This window comes from Sphaeramia orbicularis, chromosome 5 (genome assembly GCF_902148855.1).
Source record: "Sphaeramia orbicularis chromosome 5, fSphaOr1.1, whole genome shotgun sequence".
In the NCBI taxonomy this organism is placed as follows: domain Eukaryota; kingdom Metazoa; phylum Chordata; class Actinopteri; order Kurtiformes; family Apogonidae; genus Sphaeramia; species Sphaeramia orbicularis.
The window spans coordinates 58501712-58525716 of record NC_043961.1 but is presented as its reverse complement, the minus strand read 5'-3'; the positions used below and the strand labels follow the sequence as shown (position 1 = coordinate 58525716).

Genomic DNA, 24005 nt, shown 5'->3' with positions numbered 1-24005 from the left:
CCGTAGAGATTACCCTATTAAGACGGAGAGCTGAGCCAAAAATACAGAGGGTTTTAAACCTGAAATAGGTTTTATATTAGCTGGAGATACAGTGACTAAAGGAAACAGGACATGATTCACATTATTTTCATCAAAGCATTCAATGGCTGCAGCTCACCCGAAGAATATTGTTTTCTCCCACAGTCTACAGGGTGTCCCATAAGTCTCTATACATAGGAAAAATAAATGTTTCTTGACATAAACCATTTTTATTTATATAATATGCTCTATATGACTGCCATTTTGTTGGGAACACATTTCAATGCGTGTCCTCCACTGCTGAAGAACTATAAAGAAGAAATATAAAGAAATGCATGTTAGAACCATGGAATGTATTATGTCTCCTATGTATGGAGACTTATGGGACACCCTGTATTTGGCTCTGTCACAGTCTTAAACTCTCCAAACTAAAACAGATAAGCTGAGTACAAGTGTTAATGCTACTATTGTTTTTTGTTTATTTGTTAACTAATTGCTACTTCACGGTAATCAAAGTTTAGCTTTACAATAATCTGAGCTGAACTAGGCAGCTGCAAACAAACCCCGCAGTGTTGATACTGCTTGTCTTTTGTAAAACAACCATTATTTCCACAGAGAAATCCAACATCAGATATTCAGCATATAAGTTATGAAGCCAACAGGTGCTCTGTGTGAGTCTGTGTGTTTATTAAAGGAGTGATACTTTGGTTTTTTAAATGGAATTATGCATTTTAAAACATTTCCCTGTGGTCTACACAAACTGTAAATGCTCTGCTTGGGTCTGAATTCTTCATTAATTCAACTTCGCAGGTCCATCTTCAACAATATTTCTGAGTAATGACACCAGAAAGATGATTTTGAGCACTGGCCCTTTAAATGCACATGAGCCCACCCCCTCCAGGTGGTCGATCATGCTTCTCTGTCCCATTCAACCACTTGAGTTCATTAATACAACCAACAGCTGAACATTGTAGGTAATCGGTTCGAAGTTTGGACATATTTTCAGTATGAACTACAATCGCTGCTGTTGATAAACAGTTATGTCGTACTCAGAGAAATATTTGTCGGAAGTCTTGATCTTAAATGTGCAAATGTTGTGCCGTAACTAGTTACAGACGTAACAAATTAAGCAGGAATTAAAACAGGCTGTAGAAATTCACTGGATTTTTACCCAAATTAATATAAAGATAGCTTTGCAGCACCTGGAGGATTCAAATTCAAACTGTATGACCTATTAGGGTCCAAATACAGAAATAAATGAACCAGAGACTCATAAAAGTGGGTTTAGATAAATATGACCCCTTTAAGAAAAGTAAGACGGATTTTAACAATAATCATTTACACATGTACATTACAACTTACAGATCACAGTGGATCTACAAATACATTTAGTAAAAGGCAGAATATTCTTAAAATCCCATTCACTTCTCTTACGTCATTTCATGTTCATATTTGTTTAGGTTATTCACATTTTTTGTGAAAGGGTAGTTTGTAAAGGTAAACATTTTCACGTAATTTTACTTTTTTTTTTACACTAGAACAGTGGTTCTTAACCTTGTTGGAGGTACTGAACCCCACCAGTTTCATATGCGCATTCACCGAACCCTTCTTTATTAAAAAATACAATATGATTTTTTTCCAAATTCAAGACACAGGTATATGTTTTACTGGTGCACAAAATGAACCGTGCATTAACATCACTGTGCTCAAAGAACAAAACCAATACAGTGCATGAACTTACAACAAATGACATACCTTTTCACAAAGACATGACCTTTTTTAATACTACCACACTGAAATGGTTTTAATTTTTGTATTCCAATAATGAACTTACTGTATTTATGCTATTTATCATTTTTAACATTTTAACACACACCCATCACCTAATTTCCATCAGGCTACAATAATAATGAATATTTACTGCAAATCAGTGGGACTTCTGCTGTTGCCTTTGACAGACCAGTTCAGAAATGCGTGGCTTCACCTTGGTAAGTGCCACTCTCTTGCCATTTTCACAGCAAAGTCTGTTCCTTTTCTTCGTTTTTATGTCCAGCATCCTTATTACGGCACTATCTCGGCTTTAGTGTAATACGATTTCTCCATCCGCGACGGTGCGTCGGTCGTCACATGATTGTAACTGACCAGTGCGGTGACCGAGAAATGTAAACAAACGCTACACATGGCTGCCTCCGTGGTTAACAGGAAGTAGCAAAAGTCATAACAACAATGTGGAAAATACTTAAATAATTCATCGTCAGACGAGTGGAAGAGATTATAAACACTTCCGGATGTGTTGTAGTGCTATAAGCAACAACAATACACCACGTATATTGGATGTCAATCAGAGAAAGAGTCTCCGAAGCCGTTTGTTTACATACACGGACCTAGCCCGACACACACACCTGACTAATGAGTCGAGTGTGTGTCTTGACCTCCGCCGAACCCCTGAGACTGACTCACCGAACCCCTGGGGTTCGATCGAACCCAGGTTAAGAACCACTGCACTAGAACAAAGAAAAATTGGGGTTGTCATTATTTATAGGTTGTTATGACAGTATGTTCCTGGTCCGACAAACTTCAGATTGAATTGGTCTGTATGTGACCGCTAAACTAAAATGATTTTGACATTTTAGATTGTTAACTGTTAGCGTCCTGTGGTGGAAAAATTTACTTTTTATATTTTATACTCTTTATATTTTATACTGTTAGTACATCTTCTTTTAATGCTGAGTCATTATTCATTATGTGCGATGTTTACCACTCTGTAACACCCCCAACCCAGGAACGGAGTTCTTGCCTTGAGTTAAAACCCAAACACCTAAATGTCTGAATGTGTAGATAGAGAATGGCGCCTGCACTCCAGATTGGATCCAAGCAAGGTTAGAGTGGAGAGGTCATCATGACCTCTTCACGGAGCAGAGAAGGAGTAGTATGGGGTGGTACGATGTACGTAAGGAATGACATCATAGTTTGAGGGGGTTGGATTTGGTTCTATATAATCTTTAGTTTTCAGACTTCACTTACAGAGTTTCTCTGTGACTGACTTCTCAATAAATGCATTTATTTATTTTAACTCTAACTTTCTCTCCGCCTCTTTGTGTGTGGGTTATCAGTTGAACATTTCCATAACAGTCCCCATAAACACAAATAAATGTACCAAAGACTAATAAAAGTGGGTTTTGCTAAATATGACCCCTTTAAAACAAAAGAAACAGGTCCATTCTTACTTTATTTCACTCAGAACATAACTCTCGCAGTGAACATGCTGGTAAAAAACAACTTTAGAAATGAGAACTTTCTTGGGGAAAAAAAGTCTTACCTCCTGGATCATGCCAATAAACTCTGAAAAAGCCCAGTTAAGCTGGTTTAGGACGCTGTTGAGGAAAGAGGCAGCCATGTCTTTGTCCATGCTCAGAAGCTCGGCCATGTGTCTCTGCAGCAGCAATGACGGACACGGTTCTAAACCAATCAAGTGAGAGAAAACATGTCAGCAAAGAGTAGCCATAAAGAGGAAGATAGAGGACTGAATGATATATTATAGCATCACGTCTGCCAATTATCTGTGAAGGACCTCGTTTCATGGATGTTATGATTTAAGAGATGTAAATAAAGCTTTGCAAAAGGACAGTCGAAGAGGAGAGCTGTCACAGTGAGTTCTATAACAGGTTCTACTCTTAAGAATAACGGACACTGAGCTCAAAAAAACTGTCACAATTCTAACAGCTTGTATACAATACAGTCTTTCATCAACATTTCAGGCACACCTAGGTATCAGCTAAAAAAAAAAAAAAAAGTACAATCCCAATGCGGTCTGCGCAAAACTTAAATTAAGCCAACAACAAAGACGACTGAAAGCTGAGAAAAGAGAGGGAGAGATAAGGTAGGGGCACAATGGCAGTTCAAGCAAAAACTAGAAAGCCAGACAAGAACGAAAATCATGTCAGGCCTTGAAACAAATTATTTCTAAGACATCAAACAAAACAAAAGGTGAAAAGGAAAAATAAGGAAAAAAGGATGATACAGGAAAGGGAGAGGAGATAGAGGAGGACAAGGAAAACAAGGGAGATAAAGGGACAATGGAGAGGACAAAACGGGAATGGAAATAAGTATTGGGGGAAAAGATGTGATGAAAGCCAATGAGAAGGAAAAAGACAATTAGAAGGGTATGGAAAAGGTGAGGCAATGCTCTACAGTGCTTCAGCCTCCACTGGGATGTGTGATGTGAACACTGAGGAGACGAGTGTTCATTAAGTCTAATAATCTCGCTCCTCCTTGTTGCAGGCCTCTCTCCTTTCTGCCCTCGGCCTTCGCTGAATCCCAGAAGGATAAAATGACTCCATCTGCTTTAAGGATTAAAGTACCAGCAAGTGTTCATTATCCTAAAAATGCAAACGCAGAGGCCACGGCACCATCAGGAGGTCAGAGGACGATACTCATTTTCCCTGTCAGCATATGTTTTTTGTCTGTACAATGGCAAAGAGGTCTGCCCTTGTATTCGTGATTATTGACATTAGCAGTAGAATATCACACAATCATACAAATTATGACCAGAGGAGTGTGCAAATAGCCTGGTTTACAGAAAGACAAGCAAAAATGGATGGCAGTTGAGGGAAAACCTAAATGGGTTTTGAATCATGACAATCACTAGAAGGGTAAAAATGACATTATCACAGGGAATGCTCAATGTACAACTGCACTCTATCTGCTGACTACTTAATTACACTGGGGAGCTTCAAGTATAACTACATATTAAGTGCTATTCACAAAGGAGGTGGCTGTTATTTCAGAATGCCAGGAGGATAAATCAAATGAGCAAAAAAAAAAAAAAAAAAAAAAAAAAAAAAGGGGTTGGTGAAAAAGAACTTACTTTGGAAACTAGCAATTGATAGATCCCCTGAAACGCATGCAAATGAAAAGGCGAATCATGGTCAATTATCATGCAAGAGAGGACAGACAGCAGAATGGAAGCAATTAGTAGGAGGGAGGGAAATCAAGAAGAAATCAAAATGCTTCAAATAATCAGGACAAAGTCATGGCAGTGCATGCTTATTAAACAAATCATATAAATGAAACACAACAGTGTTTAGGAAAATACGGTGAATATGTAAATTATGTCACAATTAGAAACTAGATTAGACCCACCCCTCACCACCACCACCACCAAAATTTAATCATTTGTTTCTTGTGCCAGTATCAACATTTCCTGAAAATTTCATCAAAATCCATCCATAACTTTTTGAGTTATCCTGCTAACAGACAGACAAACAAACAAACCCCGATGAAAACATAACCTCCTTGGTGGAGGTAAAAAAAAAATCAATAATTATATAGAATGCATTCAGTCTAGATCAGAGGTCTCAAACATGTGGCCCAGGAGCCAAATTCAGCCCCCCAAAGTGTCCAGTCTGGCACCTAGGATGAATTTGCTAATTGCAAAAATTTCACTGAAGATATTAATCATTTTAGTTCAGGTTCCACATACAGACCAATTTAATCTCAAGTGGGTCAGATCAGTAAAATACTATCATAATAACCTGTAAATACTCACAACTCCAAACTTTTATCTTTGTAAATGTTAACTTTTCATGTAATTTTACTGTAGTTTCACTAAAACAAACTATCATTTCATGAAAACACAAATAACCTGGACAAATATGAAGATTTTGAAATGTCTGAAGAGTAAGTTTACCAATATTCTGCCTGTTAATAAGTGATTTGTGTATTTGTAGATGCACTGTGATCTGTAAGTTGTAATTTACAAGTGTAAATGATAAACTGAGGCAGAATATTGTTAAAATTACACTTAGTTTTCTTAAGAAATTTCAGTTTGTTCATGTTATTCACATTGTTTTAAAGAATAGTTGATAGATGTAAACATTACCGTCTAATAATTTTACTTTTTTCGCCCTAAAACATAGAGCAAAGTTTGGAGTTAACATTATTTATATATTATTATGTTATTATTTCACTGGTCCGGCCCACTTCAGATCAAATTTGGCTGAATGTGGCCCCTGCCTTAAAATGAGTTTGACACCCCTGATGTAGATTCTAGATCAGCTTAGTTTAACTCAATGACTAGAGGATGGGGGGAAAAAATACAATAAAAAATAGGTGTTGCAGTTATTTCAATAAAGTTTGATTGACATGACCCCATGTACATGTTTGGTTCAGTGAGGACAGTGTGTGAAAGTGATTTACAGCTTGAAAAACTCTTTTAATGTGTATACCCATGGCTCTGTAAACAATGATGCTATATTGTCAACATGTGCTGTATATATTGTATATGTACAAGACATCACCATAGTCCAACACAGACAGAAATGTAGCTGAGACCAGTCTCCTTCTTGATTCAAAAGACAGACATGATTTAATTCGAAAGAAGAAGCCAAGTTTTAGTTTTAGTTTTCTAACAAGCTGCTGGATGTGCGCAGAGAAAGAAAGGGAGCTGTCCATTAAAATGCCTAAATATTTATAGGTCGGGACAAGTTCTATCTGTGTTCCCTGGGTAGTGATCAGTGAAGGCAGGTTTGACAGTTTGGACCTTGAGTTTGAAAACATCATGACTTTTGTTTTATCTGCATTTAAGACCAGTCTTAAGTCATGAAAATTTTGTTGGACAGTATTAAAAGCAAGTTGTAGCTGGGTAAGGGCTTGGACAGGAGTGGAAGCAGAAGTGTACATGACTGTATCATCAGCATAAAAATGAAATTTTGCGTTTGATATATTGTGATTTATGTTACTAATGATATGCTCTATATAATGAAATGTTCAAGTATAAATGTCCACAGCAAGGCTAAAAGTAAAGTTTTAGTGAAATATACAGCCAAATAGGTCCTCGTTTTTGCGCACTAAATATAGTGAAACAGAAATCTAACCGGATCTGATTTATGCCACATTTCTCCAAATCTCCGGATGCCCCTATAGGTCATGTGACAGGTGAGAGGCTAAAACCACAGCCTACTTTTTGACTGATTGATGTATTTATTTCAAATATGAATGTCAAAGCAGAAGAAAATAAATAAACAAAACATTTAAATATAATACCTATAATACATATTCGAAAAGGAGTGAGAAGTACAACTTATAAACTCCCTCCTCTTCTCCTTATATAATTAATAACAATAATAACGTTCCTAGTCTAAGCATATCTATACTATATACTATAATATGACTGATACTTATTATTAAATAATTTGGTTTCTGGCTTTATATTATTATGAACAAATATAATATGATTTACATATTTTTGCAAAACTAAACTCTAGTCACGTTCTTCATAACACAAATGTGTTTCGGCTTCATATTCAAAACTACACAAATGAAAAAATGAGCATTTTAGCATGATTGTGTTTATTGAACGGTTGGTATGTTACACCGTCTCCTGCTTTCTCAAACAACTCTGGTGTAAAAAAAGATGCGGTGCTTCAATAATTTCACTGTCGCTGTAATCACTGTATCATCTAATCAGAATTTTCCCACTAAGGGCAATTACCTAGTGTGCTAAAAGTAACCAGGCTCAACAATCCACACTGCTCCCATTTCATTATCAGCATCAATCTGTGCATACACATGAAAAACTGAGGCTGACGGGTGTGCTTTCATTTCACATTTTTGCAGTGATACAGACTATTTGTCTCGTTGTTAGTAATTTCTCAACTCAAATACTTCAATCAATCAAAAAGAAAACAGGAACATAACACAAAGAGAAAAGCAACAAATAGAGTCTCTATATATTTGAAAAGGAGTGGGAAGAAAAAAAACACTTATTTCTTCATACCCCTACCCCCCTTCCCTATTATTTATTAATTATATATGCACACATATATAAATACCTTACACATACACATGCATATATACATACACCTACTGAAAAACACAGGAAACCAATAGATCTCCGGCGAAAATCAAATACCTGCATTATTTCCGTATTCCTTTTTAAACTGCTTCATGTTTAAACATCCTTTGAGCTCTGCACTCAAGCTGTTCCATAGCTTCACTCTGTACACAGAAATGCAAAAATGTTCCCTTGTGTGTACTGTATCAGTGTTGAAATGAACGACCCCCTTAGATTATGACTTTCCTTTGTTCAGTGAAAACTTTTTGAACATTACCTAGTAACTGATTATTCTTTGCTTTGAAAACAATTAGTGCTATCTGATATTCAACCTGGTCTGTGAATTTTAATGAATTTATGCAAACGAAGCTTAGGGAAGTGACTGAAGTAGTAGTAGTGGCAGTGGTTTAATCGGTCGTTAATTACTTTAAACAACAAACAAAAACAACATATCCATTGTTCCATATACAATGTGACCGAAAGGGTTTAGGCTGAAGTTCAGACTTATTTTGCCGAACCCTATTTACAATTAACACAATGTTTCCACATGAAAACAAACACAAAAAAATAATGTAATTATTGCTAAATATACAACAGAAGAGAATACATACTTAATTTAATTCAGGTAAATCATGTCCTTATCTCAACTACCAATGTTGATCCTAGTCTTTTAAAACAAGTATTTTCTTTAGTCAATCCTGAGATCTATATTTTTGCATAATAGTTAATTTTTACATCTTTTTAAAAGTTTTAGTTGTTTTAGACTGTTTTAATTGCTCTTCCAGGCCATTCCAAAGATTAACCCCTCTAACAGAAATGCATTTACTTTTTTTATTTGTTCTTACCTTAGCTTTTTTTTTTTTTAAATGCTGGTTCCTCTGAGGCTGTGCTGACTTTTCCTACATTCAAACATCTCCTGGATATAAGGAGGGAGAAGATTATTGTGTGCCTTGCAAGGTTATAATAGTTATGGATTTTTCATTATAGTTTAGTTTTATTCAGTTTTGACTTCTTTTTCTCTAATTCAGTTAGTTTTAATTCGTTTTTAGAGCAGGTTTGCTAGTTTTTATTAGTTTTCGTGTTTTTCTAAATGCTTAGTTTTAGTTTTCTTACATATTTTATCTTCTTCGCTGTCGTATTCAAATAAATCCCAGACAGGACTCTGCTGCTTTCTCCCAACTTTAGTCTCCATGTTTCCAGGTAGAGTGGGGACCAGAAGACGACTGGAAACCACAAGTGATCGACCATCAAGTACCGTATAGGGCCGCCAGCTAAAATTGCCCGAGCGAAATAAATCGATTTCGTATCAGTTCGACATTGACAAAGATCAAAACTATGGGAATTTTATCCATAATTTTTATACGTTTTAGTTAGTTTTGTGAGCACACAATACAGTTTCAGTTAGTTATCGTTTTTTTCTTTTAATTATAGTTTTTATTTATTTCAGTTAACGAAAATGTTTTTTCAATTCTAGTTTTCGTCATTTCGTTAGTTTTTGTTAACGATAATAACCTTGGTGCCTTGTACATCACTACCACTGAGAAAGTGTGTGACAGCATATGTTCTAAGCTTCTATTTCCTCATGTTTACTGTTTAATCATACATCCCCTCAGTCTTCTCCTCTTTAATTCTGCAAAAACATGTGCGCCAACCTTCGACGTCACTTCCAATCTTCATCGGCGCTAACACATGAACACACTTGCGTTTCTAAAAACACATATAGTAAATCAAACCTGCTGAGTAAAAATAGCCCTTGCATCGACAAGCAGTCAGACTGATGGAGGACGGCAACAAATCTTGCCTGATACATAGGCGTACTCACTTGGCCTGCAAACCCCTGCTGCCGAAACACAGAATTTATAGAAGACAAGAAAATGTAAGAAAAATGAGATGGACTGAGAAAGGTAGTGAGGAGGAGCAAGGACAAAAACGGCGAAGATCATTGATTTATTTATTTTGGCCTAATATTTTCAGGGACTGCTGACTGGAAATGATCCCAGTGTCACAAAATGCACAAGACATCCTGGATTGTAGTTAATCCACCAGAGGGCTAATATAATTACACTGGTACACATTCATGCCGACAAGCAGTTTGGCCACACAACAGAATGACAGAGAGACACAAAAAAAAAAAAAAAACATTTCGGTAGCAAAACAACACAGCCAAAAAAAGATACAGAGACAGCAACAACAAAACAGATGGAGACAAACAGAGAGAGAGAGAGAGAGAGAGAGAGACCACCTACTCTGCAGACTGGGGAGGTTGGCATCCTCAGGTTTGGTTTTCAAAAGGTGAGGCAGGCGGGTGTATCTGTAGCCAAAACCGCAACCCTGAAAAACAAACATCGACAAGGACATCTGTTTATAAGACGATCGGTGCCAAAACCTGGCTGCGGCTACAAACGTATATGCATAGTTGAGATATGTACAAAATGAGCCAAAAGAAAAAAAGCATGTGGGACTGACTGCTCACCCTCCAAAGTCTGACCAGTATCCAGTTGGTCTGAGCCCAGGGTCTCTGTTCATACGGAGCCAACAGATTCCTCATCATGGCAACACGTCTAAAACAAACAAATGTACATCAAGTTCTGCTTATGAATTTATTGTAAACGACTAGTTGTTTGGCATCAGAACGGTGTGGATTCATGAGAAACTGTAGTGAGGATTGAACATTCGCTAAAATCTGTTTGTCTGAAATGTCTATTTTCAGTGGAGCTGAATTTCCTTAGTACTCCCTTGGGCTTTTTTTTGTCAAATTTTCCTTAACATCCTTCTCCTTCCTGTCTCAGCCACTGCAGGTTTACTGCAACAAAAACCTAACAAAACAGTTCAGTGGATGGGACAGCCTAAAAATGGATTCAAGGCAAAGTCCATAAAAATTTGAGTCATCTGGTCCTGAGTATCATGTAAACACGGTGTCTGATAGTGTTGACTGCATTACCGAAAAAGGTAACTGATCTGATGTGATATTAGTAAATAGAGCCAGAATTAGACCAAACCAGATGAAAGACAGGAGCTGTTTCTATGCACGTTATCTGTGGCAGCTCCATTAACCCTTAGGGGTCTGAGCCTATTTTGGCCATTTTTGAGTACTTTTGATTTTGCCTTTATATACTATATAAAGAAATGTTTACTATACCCATGTTTGGTATCGTTTGTTTTTTTTCAACACAACTTCATCTATCTCATCTGTCTATTATTTTTTCACTTTAACCCACTATATCAACACAAAAGGCCAAAAAACACATAAAAAATACAAAATCTGATTTGAAAAATGTAAATAATTTATTGCATAAATAACACAAAGATGCTTATTAAAAGACTTTTAAAGTGAATATTGGTTCCAAATATTAGGTATATAAAATCAAAATTGCAATAAATTAAAACTATAATCAAATATCTGACATAAAAGCATATCTTTACATAGGCGTTTTCTCCGGTTTTCCCCCACACACCCACCCCCCGTCCTCCTGGTTTCCATACCCAGTTCAGGTGGGGGTCATCCTCACCCTCACCTGCGATGCTAATGCAATCTGTGGATTAGAATCTGCAGATTCAACCAGTTTTTTCCGTTTTGAAAAATAAAAAAAAAAATGACGAAGATATGGTAAGAATTCTAACACCTGCCCCACCTCATTTTCATACTTTATTCACGTTTGTTTGCTCTGAGTTCAAACCATCATATCTCCAGTTGTATTTGCTGTACCAAATTTAAATAAAAAGTGGGAGAGTGTTTCAAGTCCGCACTTTCAAATGCAATTATCCCCAGTGCTCTACGTGACCGACTTTCGATGCTATGACGTGTTGAAAATGTCATGTGATTGAGTCACAGGACCGTGACCGTGGACCCCTAAGGGTTAAGATTTTATTTCTGATTTAAGTTATTTATTTATTTTTTACAATGAAGGAGGGAAAACTCAAACAGTAAAAGTACATTTATTCAACTAAATAAAACAAAACGACAGACTGACTAATCAGTGATATAACAGAGCAAAGCACCAAGCACTCACTGTTCCTCTGGAATCCTCTCCACTGCCCTGAGGGATTGTGGGTAGCAGACATAGCTGGCCAGTGCCTGCATCAAAGAGTCTTTAATATCTACAAGGGTGAGGGCAGAGATACGTATTTAAGTGACGACAACACATTAGCACATTAGTCGAGGTGTGATAAAGTTCCACCTATCCGCCCACAAGTCTTCATCCTGTAGGATTAAAAATACGATCTTGGAGGTTTTCAAAAGCACCAGACATAAAACGGTAGATGTGACAGAAATATCACGGTGTAAATGTTAAAGAGGATAAACCCTTCACTGTGACATCAATTGGACAAAAAAAAAAAAACATATCTGAGGATGTGTGTGTGTTCGCATGTCTTCATAAAAATATGGAATTACTTGTTTTGTGCTAAAAAGTATCAGCCAACATCTAAATTCCTAATAGTATATGCAAGAGCAGCAAAGGAGTTTTTCCTGAAAGCTGCTTTTTTTTGTGTGTATGAGTTTGTTTATGTCCTCTTTATGTGTGTTTGTTTATGTCCCTTTGGCATTTTGGTACATTAGACTTTTACTAAAAAGCCTGCGTGCATCTTCCAGACCAGACTTTGTGATAAGAATGTGACAGATTGCTCTAGTCTGATCGTGATAAATGGAGTCAAAACTTTTTGGAAAGTAGTTTGCAAAAACCTGACACAGCCTACGGAGTACTGGTAGAATGAACAGACAGGAAGAAGGTAGAGTAGATAAAGATAAACACACATTCAAATGCATATACACAAACTTTGAATCGTAACTTAAGCAGAAACAAATAAAGGTCAGCCGCTCTATGTTAAGTTTAATTTATTGTTATCTCTTACATTAACATAGATAAGGTACGCATATACTGTATCAAGGATCCAAGGTTGACAAAAAAAATGTATAGGGGATGTTAATGTTATGTTAATTACTGTATTTTAAAGTCAAATGAGTTAAAACTCCAGGGGAATATGCTAAAGAAGAGGAAAAAATACCAGCACTGCAGAATGCTCATTCATACTACCTCTAAACTAATGCGACACATAATAGAACTGGATGGAATATAAAGTACAGGGCACGCAGGCTAATTGAAAACAGCGTTGAGATTGAGTGTTACAATATTGACAACTCGGAAAACAGACAGAGAGACAAGTGAGAAGAAAGAAAAGACAGCTCCAACCACATGGGAGGAGGGGAAATGAAGACAAATCCAAATAATGAAACAGAGCCGGAAGCCAGAAAGTAAAAAGATCAACAGAAAAATGATCGAAAGCTGGAAGGCTGTGGATGATTTATGTAAATATCAGCGACACAGAAGTGAGACACAGGCCTAAAGGGGAGGAAGGAGGAAGCTACTGCGCTCTAAACATACACACATATTGGCGACGAATACTGTAAACACAAAGGAGTGGATGTGTTCTGTAGGAGCTTACCTGTCCCAACTATACGTGGATCCGCAAAGTGCTTAGCGAGGATAGCAGCTAGTTGTGCCAGGTTTTCTTCGTAGCCTGAGGGCACATAAAACACGACTTGGGTTATAACAAGCACTGTTTCGCTTACATGCAGAAACGACGCAGAGCATGATGACCTTCACCTGACAGCAGCATGTCAGCCTGGGTTCTACTTTACCGAACAAGATACAAGCATTGGTGGAATTTGTGCGTCTGCTTATTACGGCTGTAACGGTACAGAAGAATTTCGGTTTGGTACGTTTTCGGTACAGGGGTCTTTGGTTCGATACATTTTCGGTACAGTAAAAAAGACCAGTGAAGGGGGGGGCTCTGTAACTACCTGTGGGTCACATGACAATTCTACAAAATATTGTTGTCATTTGTGCGTCAAGGATATTATCATTAACGAAAACTAACGAAATGACGAAAACTAGAATTGAAAAAACATTTTCGTTAACTGAAATAAATAAAAACTATAATTACAAGAAAAAAACCATGACTAACTGAAACTGTATTGTGTGCTTATAAAACTAACTTAAACATATAAAAATGATGGATAAAATTCCCTTCGTTTTCGTCTTTGTCAACGTCGGATTGATACAAAAGCAATTTATTTCGCTCTAGCAATTTTAGCTAGCACCATCGTACGGTGCTTCACGGTCCGTCACTTGTCGTCACTTGTGGCTTCCAGTCGTCTTCTGGTCCCCACTCTACCTGGAAACATGAAGACTAAAGTTGGGAGAAAGGAGCAGAGCCCTGTCTGGGATTTATTTGAATATGACGGAGAAGACGAGAAAAGATATAAAAAAACCTAAAATTAATACTAAAACTAAACTAAAACGAAGCCTTTAGAAAAAAATGAAAACTAATAAAAACTAGTGAACCTGCTCTGAAAACAAATTAAAACTAACTGCATTAGAGAAAAAAAAGTAAAAACTACATAAAACTAAACTATAATGAAAAGTCAAAAACTATTATAACCTTGTTGTGCATTAACAAGCATCCCACGTTATGTATTTATGTATTTTTGAATGTTCAATATTCATTTATGGCAAACACCGTAATTTACTGAGTGTTTTTGAACGCCTCACAGTAACACCGCAGCAGACACATGTGAAGGTGAAGAGGAGCAGGGTCACTTGATTTTGCCAATTTGAGTCATCGGCCTTAGAAAAACCCATATCAGTCTACCTATAATATTTTTGTAAAACAGTTGTAACAATTCAATCCTTTAACAACTGCCCACACCAAAACTGATAACGATACGTGAGCTGCAGGAGCTGAAATCACAGAATTTGCAAATATTTTTTTAATTTCTTCTCCAACTCAAAATATGCTAAACAAATGAATAAATAAAGTAGAGATGAACCTAACATCGTTTCATGCCGTTACAGAAAAGTGTCTTCACTTTTCCAAACTTCCGTGCTGAGACACAAAGTAGAGCCACAGAACGGATTCCAGGTTGTATAAGTAATTAGTGTAATTGCATCTGTTAGTCACATAATCAGCCTCCCTACCTGCCTGAAAACATGTATTATTAGACAAAAATCTGCATCAGAATAGACTTTCTACAGCCGAAAAACACAAGAAAGTAATAAATCCAGAAATCTCATGTCCTCTCAGACTACTTGAATAAGAATACGGTAAAAGAAAATAATGGAATCTTTGTCTAGTAACGCTAAAAAAAACTATCAAGAACTGCAGCTTTAACTCTAAATATACAGTTTCATTTTTTTTTAACTCATCCTGACCTACATGGATGAGTCCACACCACAACTAGGACAACAGCAATGATGATCAATATTGTTCGGAACACTTTTACAGCAATTTGATGAACAAGACTAACACTGCAACAGATGCCGCGGCATCCCTTTCCCAATCAGAATGGTGTTTTTGGATTTTTTTTGTTTTGTTTTGTGAGACTGTAGTGTCATTGTCCCTTTAACTCAATAACTTATCTGTCACTGTAGTGTTGCACATTTATTACCCTGCCCCCCAAAGTGGAGGCAAGGGGTATTGTTTGTTTCTTTCTTTGTTAACATTCTAGCAGCAAAACTATTGGTTGAATTCATACCAAATTGGGTTTATAGATTGCCAGTGACCCAGAATAGATGTCATTCCATGTTGGGAAAAGTAGATCAAAGTGCAAATTTTTAATGAATTTTTTAAATCTTTTTTTTCCCCATTTACTTATAATGGGCAAAATTTCAAATGTTTACAAAAACATCAATGTTGTTTCAATTTACTTCAAATTTGCCACATATATTGAGGCAATTGATATGCTGACATCAGCACATGCATAGACGTGATGACATCAGTTGGATCGATGCCAAAATAAGTTACAACATGTGCAAGGGGCGGGGTTTGTTGTGCCTGGAACCACTTGTTGTTTATTTACTGTCTCATCAGCCCCCTGCTGTTTACATTCATATTTTATAGTTATACATAGATGGATGGATGGATGGATGGATGGATGGATGGATGGATGGATGGATGGATGGATGGATGGATGGATGGATGGATGGATGGATGGATGGATGGATGGATGGATGGATGGATGGATGGATAGATAGATAGATAGATAGATAGATAGATAGATAGATAGATAGATAGATAGATAGATAGATAGATAGATAGATAGATAGATAGATTTTATTTTTTTCTTTTATTTTTTTCTCCTTTTTTTTACTCTTTTCTCTACTATGCTCACCGTGGGGTCTTAGAGTTTTGTAATTTCAGTTTTTTGTATGTGATGTGTACATCTGAGAAAACTGACAATAAAGCTGACTCTGACTTTGAGAAAAAGTTAAAATACACTGAAATCATATTGGTACTGTTTAACACTGATTAATCTTATTTGCATCAATAAGAACATGCATAATAACAATATGAAAGCAGCTGCACCATATACATGTGGGTTGAAGCATCGTTAGTATCATATATAAAAGGAGATGCCATGTATTTCACATAAAGTTTACTTTATAGAATATGTTCACGACCGTATTACTAATCCACCCTCGTGTGTGTAGTATAGATTTAGGCAGTATCAGGTCATGAATATTCATTGTGCCACTGCAAAACAGATGGAGACATGCTTGGTAAACACAAAACAGAAAACCATTGTTCATTAGTGTGAACGCTTGTGGTCATGTTTCTAGTTATCATTCTTGGTGTGGACAGCCAATTCAGTGAATAGATTACCCGGGAAACATGTCGAAACATAAAACCCTATTTTGAGCAATTACTTCAGATTGCAAGATCGTGTATTCTTCAGATGTAGATCGGAAAATCAATGTCACGCTGATTACTGTGGTCTGAAAAATGTGTTGATTGTCCATTTGAATACCAGTCGTACGATATACGCTGCATAAATCAATACAGATTAAATGTACTTTAATTACAAATGGTGACCCTGATACAAAACATTTTATTTGCTTACCCTTTACACAAGTACACAGTAAAACAATGCAGTGTCAATATTTCAGAGTCAAGCTAATTTAACCTAGATAGGGTAATTATAGCTCTATGGAGAGTAAACCAGCTCTAACAGTAGAGTTAAGTCAGTGTAAAATTCTGCACAAACGCAGTGTAAAATTCAACTCCACAGAGTGATGATTAGTGCCAGTCTGCCACATTGCATTGTGGGTACTGGACATTTTACACATTGTGTTCTATTTTATGCGCAGGGGTTCAAGGGGGGTTTGTGTTCATGTTTATTTACGTTAATGTGTCTGTTTTACGTTTATTGGCCTTTTTACGCTTATTTTTTTATTAATGTGACGCCATTAGTCAAACCAGTAGGCAGAACAATGCCGAACCTGACTGTCGCTGTGAAGCTGTGAGTGTATTTACAAGCAGGGAGGACTTAGCTCAGCGCTTTCCAACCTTTTTTGGCTCGTGACCCCATTTTAACAGCACAAATTTATGGCAAGCCCAGACATTTAAAACTGATTTTTTTTTTTGCTAAATTTAATTTGCTTTTGATCATGTAATAGTTTGCTATAGTATGTTGCAAATAAATGTTAATTTTAGAGGACATTTAGTCTATATAATGTATATTATTATGAACAGAGGCAGAAAAGCCAAGTGTAGATTACTGCACAAAGTAAGAATTTTATTTTCTTTGGTCAGGATATGTACAGTCAGTCCAGCTTGGATTTACAAGGCTGACAATTAATACTGAACAAACAAGAACTCAAACTATGAATTATGAAAGAGCTGCAGCATCTGAAACTGACCACAATGAACATTTGACAGATAAACAGAACCACAGTGCTGCAGTTTCAGCTTCAGAGTTTGTCATGTCTTTTATGGATTGGGACTGTCTCTCTCAACTCACCATATATTTTTTATTAGTACATTTTTTTTTTTTTTTTTGTTTTTTTTATCAATTACTAGAAATTTCAGGCAACCCCATTTGAATTCCAGGCGACCCCACATGGGGTCCCGACCCCAAGGTTGAAAAACACTGGCTTAGCTCTTTCAAAGGAAAAGCATTTCCTAGGATAATTGAAACACATAGAGCAAACTTTTACCTTTATGACCCCCACCTTGGGAACCCCTGCAATTTTACACTGATTCATTATTAGCATAAGGCGCAAACTGATGAAAAAAATAACACTGCAGAGAAATAAATATCAAAACATTATAGAGTCACTTTTAAACTAAATTTGGAGTAACAAATAGCTCTATACAGTGTAATCATATTACTCCTAACAGTGTGAAAACTCCACATTGTTAAATATTTTTACACATTTCTTTGTTAATTTTGACACTGAATTGAGTAGAATTAACTCTGAAAATTTGACAGTGGCCACAGAGTAAATTTTACTCTAATTTTGAGTGGGATCAAAAGTTGTCTGAAACAGAGTTAAATTCAACTCTCTAAGAGTTAAACTGACACTCTGTGTAGATTACCGTATTTCAGTTGTGGTCGTACCTGGTAGTTCCTCCATGCTGTTTGCTGGACTGAAGTAGTTCTTAAGGGCGCTGTATGCGTTCATGGCTACATTGAGGTAGAACTCTGGCGCGAAGGCAAACAAGGACCCGGTGTTGTCAGCGTGTTCAATGGTCCGGATACACACACATAGCAGCCAGTACACATCCAACATCTTCTCCTGGAGTCAAAAAGAGACAAACAACAACGTGTAGAAAAGCAAAAACAGCAGATAATAACTGACGCGACTTAACAACCCAAACACTGTGTGCACAGAAAATACAAGAGATAGATCACCTTGGAATAGATGGTGGCATTAATCCAAGCCAGTCTCCTGCTGAGATGGTTCAGCTTTTCGGCAAAAACCTTCTGGCTTTTCTGGAGCTCCTCCAGGATGTCTGGTCTCTGAAGGAAAAGGACACAGTGTGCAGTCTTGTTATCACAGTCTCATTCACGGGGGGGGAGCTTTCCACATCATGTCAGTGGGTGACACTGGTTATTCAGCATGACTGACACCATTACAAAGTTTCTGTGTCATTGAAGTCTGGCAGGAGAGGATGCAGAAAAATATGGAGGAACAGATGCTTCTATAAACAACAAGAGAAATGTCCTCACGTAACTCGCCTGCCTTAATAAAAAACACCCTTAGAAGGTTAAAGGTTCTATTAAGTAAATCATAAATATGCAAGTTAGAGTAACAATGATTCTGTCTAAATTAATATGACATAAATCAAAATAACTCTCTCATCACCAGAGGTTACAGTTTTCTGGAAGAGCAGACAATCTCAACAATATCCTTACATCAAAATGAGGAACCAAGAAAGAAAGGGATAAGAAACCAAGAAGTTAAGGTGCTGGAGATATACACAGGAAAATAAATGTACAGATAGATTGTTCTGTTCTTTTCTGAAAAGAAAATAAATATAGTAAAACAACATTGTAAAATCTTATACGTGCATGTGAATGTAAAACATGTACATTCTCCACGACAAAATCAAATAAAAACTTGAATAAAAAAAAAAAGGCACCAAACAAAGCTATAAAATAATAATAATAATAATAATAATAATGGATTGGATTTTATGTAGCGCTTTTCTAGACACCCAAAGTACTTTACATTATTGAGCCATTATTCATTCGCTCTCACATTCTCCCTCTGGTGGTGGTAAACTACATTTGTAGCCACAGTTGCCCTGTGGCAGACTGACAGAAGCATGGCTGCCATTTTGCGCCTACGGCCCCTCTGACCACCACCAAACATTCATACGCATTCATACACCTGTGTGAGTGGCACTGGAGGCAAGGAGGGTGAACTGTCTTGCCAAAGGACACAACAGACTGACTAGGATAGAGCGGGATTTGAACCCCCAACCCCTCAGTTATTGGACAACCCGCTCTACCACCTGAGCCATGGCCGCCATGATTGAATAATGATAAATCCCACTCAAAATCTTAGTCTCCATGCAGTTCTTTTTTACTTTGCATTCAACTTTAGACAAAGTTAAGCAGCTCAGTTTTATTTACTTCGCACCGTTTCATTTGTCTCTGTGTTTATCTTGAACTTCGACACTAAACTGAACTAACTCATCTAGTTACTTCACTGTTATGTGTGCTGGTGACACTTGTGCACTGCACGATGCAACACTATAATGAGACAAGCTATCATAACAGGGCTGACAGTTGTGTTGACTGAAGCAAAGCCAATTACCTTCAACTGAGCACCAGGGGAAAAAAAAAAAATACAAATAATAAGACAGTAAGTTCAGCTTACTACTTAGTACTTACTCGCACATCATCAACACCTTCTTAAAGTCCAGGATGAAAATAAACTAGCAAAAGATTTCAGATAATTGGGTGAAAATAGCCAATAAAGTAGTGTGAATCTTTAACTGCAGGAACTGATATGAGTAGTTGCTTTTTTATTTAATCAAGAGAAACTGATTTGGAAAGTATTTGCAATTATTTGTGAGACGCAGGCTTCAAGATGCCAGTGCAAAACTACTGCACAAAAAATATAGGTGCAGATACAGTTAACGTGTACTTACATCCTGTATATCCTGTTAGTCGTGCTATTATTTTACGAGTAGTATAATGCGTAATGTTAATGATGAAAATGTGTCAGTTATTATTATTGTTAGTTTATTTATTTATTTCAAATATTGCATTAAAATCAAACAGAAGAATTATATAAAAGAAAGGCAAACATTTGAAAAGTAGAGGGATGAAGTTTAACTTATAATCTCCCGCCCCCTTACTCCATCCTTCACCTACTCTAAATTCCTATGTCAGACTCTCTAAGTAACTCAAAAATCCTCACATATTACACTAGATTCTAACTATGCACCAAACAAAAAAATGCTGTACATATCAAGGATACACATTCCATTTTGCAGCAGCATTTCACATTAAAGTAAACTATGTCCTTTTCATAGCAGTAATAGTGCACGTATCAAAAAACAAAAATAAACTCTGTCCATTTCATGACAATAATACACATATCAAAAACAAAAGTACACTATCTATTCCATAATATATAGAATAAATAATATAATAAATATAATAAATCATAATTCATAATGCACAAAAATAAACTGTCATTTCTTCCCTTATTATTACTTTGCTACTTGTGGTTTCTACTAGTACTTTCTAATGTGCAATTGTCTGTTTTGTTCCACTACTGGTTTTTGTTTGTTTGTTTGTTTTTTGAGTTATTGTTTTGCTATTTTTCTTGTGGTACTGCTACTGGAACCTTAATTTCCTGAGGGTTCTGCCCAAAGGATCAATAAAGTTCAACCCAACCCAACCCAACCCAACCTAACCTAACCCAACCTAACCCAACCTATCCCAACCTAACCTAACCTAACCTAACCTAACCTAACCTAACCCAACCTAACCCAACCTAACCTAACCTAATCAAATCTATTTGTATTTGAGGTGTTACCACCATATTATTCATATTATGGATAAATACATACTAAAATAGTAGTGATGAAAGCATAAATCCATTATTACAATCAATGAATATAAAGTTTGCACTGGTGCTTCTTTAAGTATGGGCTCAGCACTGTTGGTGATTTTCTAAAACAACATATGTCATAATGAGGGAACAGCTCAAGTTCTGATTTTCCAGATATTAAACTTCGGAAGTCTACGGGCATTTTCTCGATTTTTACATACTTTCCTTAAATTCATCCCTTTAACTTCCAAAACATACAATAGTCAAGTGTTTTATATCAAAACGTTCAGGACAATCTCATCTAAATGTGGACTTGACTCATGCCTATTTTAGTCCTAAAGTACTGTAGAAAGGGATCATCCAGCCCAAATGCTGAAAATCTGAAGTCTGATTTTTGGAAATAGTCAAATCTCTTGTGAAAACACACCTTCACTCATGCAGACCAGGTGATCTGATGCCTGAAATAGGTTTACCACAGTCTTAGCTTCACAAAAGTAGTGGAATAAATTAATAAGATAATGGGTAAGTGTCGAAAACATGTCTAAAATGAAACTTTGTGATACTGTTTTTTGAGTTTAAATGTTGTCTGTCATTTCCCCCAAACAGCGTTTTAAAAATGTCATGTGATCTGATACTGTTAAGGGCTGCCCCGTTCATACAAGAAATATTAGAAAACTGAATGAGATTATTTCTCCCTAAAAAGACTTAAATTTGTCTGATTGGTTAAATGAGTGAGACTGAGGAAATGAAGGCAACGAGAGACTATATCCAATGTGCCCTTATCTTAACCCATAAAGACCCAGTGCTACTTTTGTGGCAGTTCCCAAATGTTTTTTTTTCTTTCTATTTAACATTTCTTGAATGGTTTATCACCATTTATTATAATATTATCATCTGTGTTTTGTATTTTTCAGTGTAAATCATGTATTGTTGCAGAAAAAATTAGACCATCAAAAGTCATCAAAAACAATGGTTATGCAATCAAGTACGAACTCCTGTGAGTATCATGTGACTAAAACAGACAGAAAAGAAAACATGGAATGCCTAAAAGCACTGTTTTTGTCAGTACAATGCCATAGATATTGATGTGAGAACTACAGTGATTTTGGTTATTATCAAGAAAACATGGAAAATTACTAAATATCAGCTCTTAAATTAAACTCTCATCAGCTATTTTCGTTGTTATCATTATATTTGTCCAAACAAACGTACGTTTAGTTGGACCAGGCATTAAAATGAACAAGAAAATGAAGAAAACAAGGGGTGGTCTAAGAATTTTTTCCACAACTGTATATTACAATCAATTGGTTGTAGCTAAAACACAACTTTAACCATAATTAATCAGGCAATCCATGTGTTAATTCTGGTTTTGTAATTCTATATCTAGACCAAACTGGCTAATTAGGAGTAATTAGTGCAGATATTACGGTTTTAAGTGTATTTTGAGTGACACCATGAATGAAAGGGTTAAATTCGTACTGTAAATGTTAGATGTTACATTTTAATGGCATTTGTTTGTCTATTTGTTTGACATCCTTTCATCCAAAAGAAGACATTAGTCCATCTGGAGGGTAAGGTACAATATGTTATTGTGGGGGATGCAGTTTCCTTGGCAGAGGTTTAGACTTTCTTAAGTGCTTCTTAGTTTTTTGTACTCTTTTTCAGCGTCTTTACTTTTCTGTACGCCATTAGCATATTCTATTAACATATGCACCGGCGAGAAACAATCCACAGTGACATGTGACACGTCTACTATAATGACTAATGTTCAAGTGCCACTGAGAGAGACACTTCACCTCGAGAAGCCCCGAGAAATTATGAATACAAAATATCATTGAACTTACCCTTGCAGGGCATCGTGCAATTTTCTCTTCTGTGTCCTTTAGAGCCACAGCATATTCATGGACGTCGTCTGAAACCACGACCATCTGGAGTGAGAGAAACACACACAAACAGTACAGCACAGTGTTTTTTATTAGTATTCATACAACTTATAACTGCCCTGTCTGTACATTATGTATTTTACACTTTATAAAAAAATTAGATTTAGAGCCAGTTTTATTCTCAAAATGATTCATTGTGTCCTCGAGGGATTTTTGTTGGAAACGTCTGGTCCGCTTCTTTATAACACCTGTATGAAAATCACATTTTTTTGGAGTTTAGTGTTCTTGCTGGAGGGAGTGCGGATCACTTGAGGCAGATCAAGGATATGTATTCTAGTCCTGTCCTGATAATGTTGGCTTTTGGGGAAATATGATCAAATTGATGTATTCCGTTTCTGGTGTTCATTTTGATATGTCATTGGCTACTTTGTTTTTTAGCATTCCCCCAGAGGAATTATGTAAAAGTGACGTATATCTGTTTAGAATACTGCTTCCACAGTCAAAAAAGCCATCATCAAATATTGACTAAAAAAGGATCCTCCCTCAATCTCCTTGGAGATAAAAATTGTCAATCTCTGCCTACGACAACACAAGAGTGTAAAGCAGTGTTTTTCAACCTTGGGGTCGCCTGGAATTCAAATGGGGTCGCCTGAAATTTCTAGTAATTAATTAAAAAAAACAAAAAACAAAAAAAGCTTACTAATAAAAAATATATGGTGAGTTGACAGAGACAATCATAATAAATGCATGCATTTTCTTGAGCCCCTTTGTTCTCTTTGTTCTTTTTGTTTTGTTTGTTTGTGAAGCGTCTTTGAGTGCCCAAAAAAGCGCTATGTAAGCGTGATGTATTATCATTATTATTATTATTATTATTATTATTATTATTATTATTATAAGACATGACAAACTGGGAAGCTG

General features: G+C 36.4%; 1 protein-coding gene across 3 annotated transcripts in view; it reads right to left on the bottom strand.

Moving 5' to 3' along the window:
• Nucleotides 1-24005, bottom strand: part of rnf123 (ring finger protein 123) — a 276643-nt gene that overhangs the window by 199429 nt on the left and 53209 nt on the right. For 2 of the 3 annotated variants that reach the window (XM_030134087.1, XM_030134086.1), the window contains exons 25-33: nt 23049-23132; nt 18546-18653; nt 18252-18429; nt 13295-13369; nt 11863-11950; nt 10326-10413; nt 10099-10183; nt 4886-4912; nt 3338-3477 (exon numbers count right to left, since the gene is read on the bottom strand). In XM_030134087.1, the coding sequence (XP_029989947.1) occupies nt 3338-3477; nt 4886-4912; nt 10099-10183; nt 10326-10413; nt 11863-11950; nt 13295-13369; nt 18252-18429; nt 18546-18653; nt 23049-23132 (873 nt within the window). The remainder of the gene's footprint in view (nt 1-3337; nt 3478-4885; nt 4913-10098; nt 10184-10325; nt 10414-11862; nt 11951-13294; nt 13370-18251; nt 18430-18545; nt 18654-23048; nt 23133-24005) is intronic. The other variant, XM_030134088.1, reaches the window with a different exon arrangement.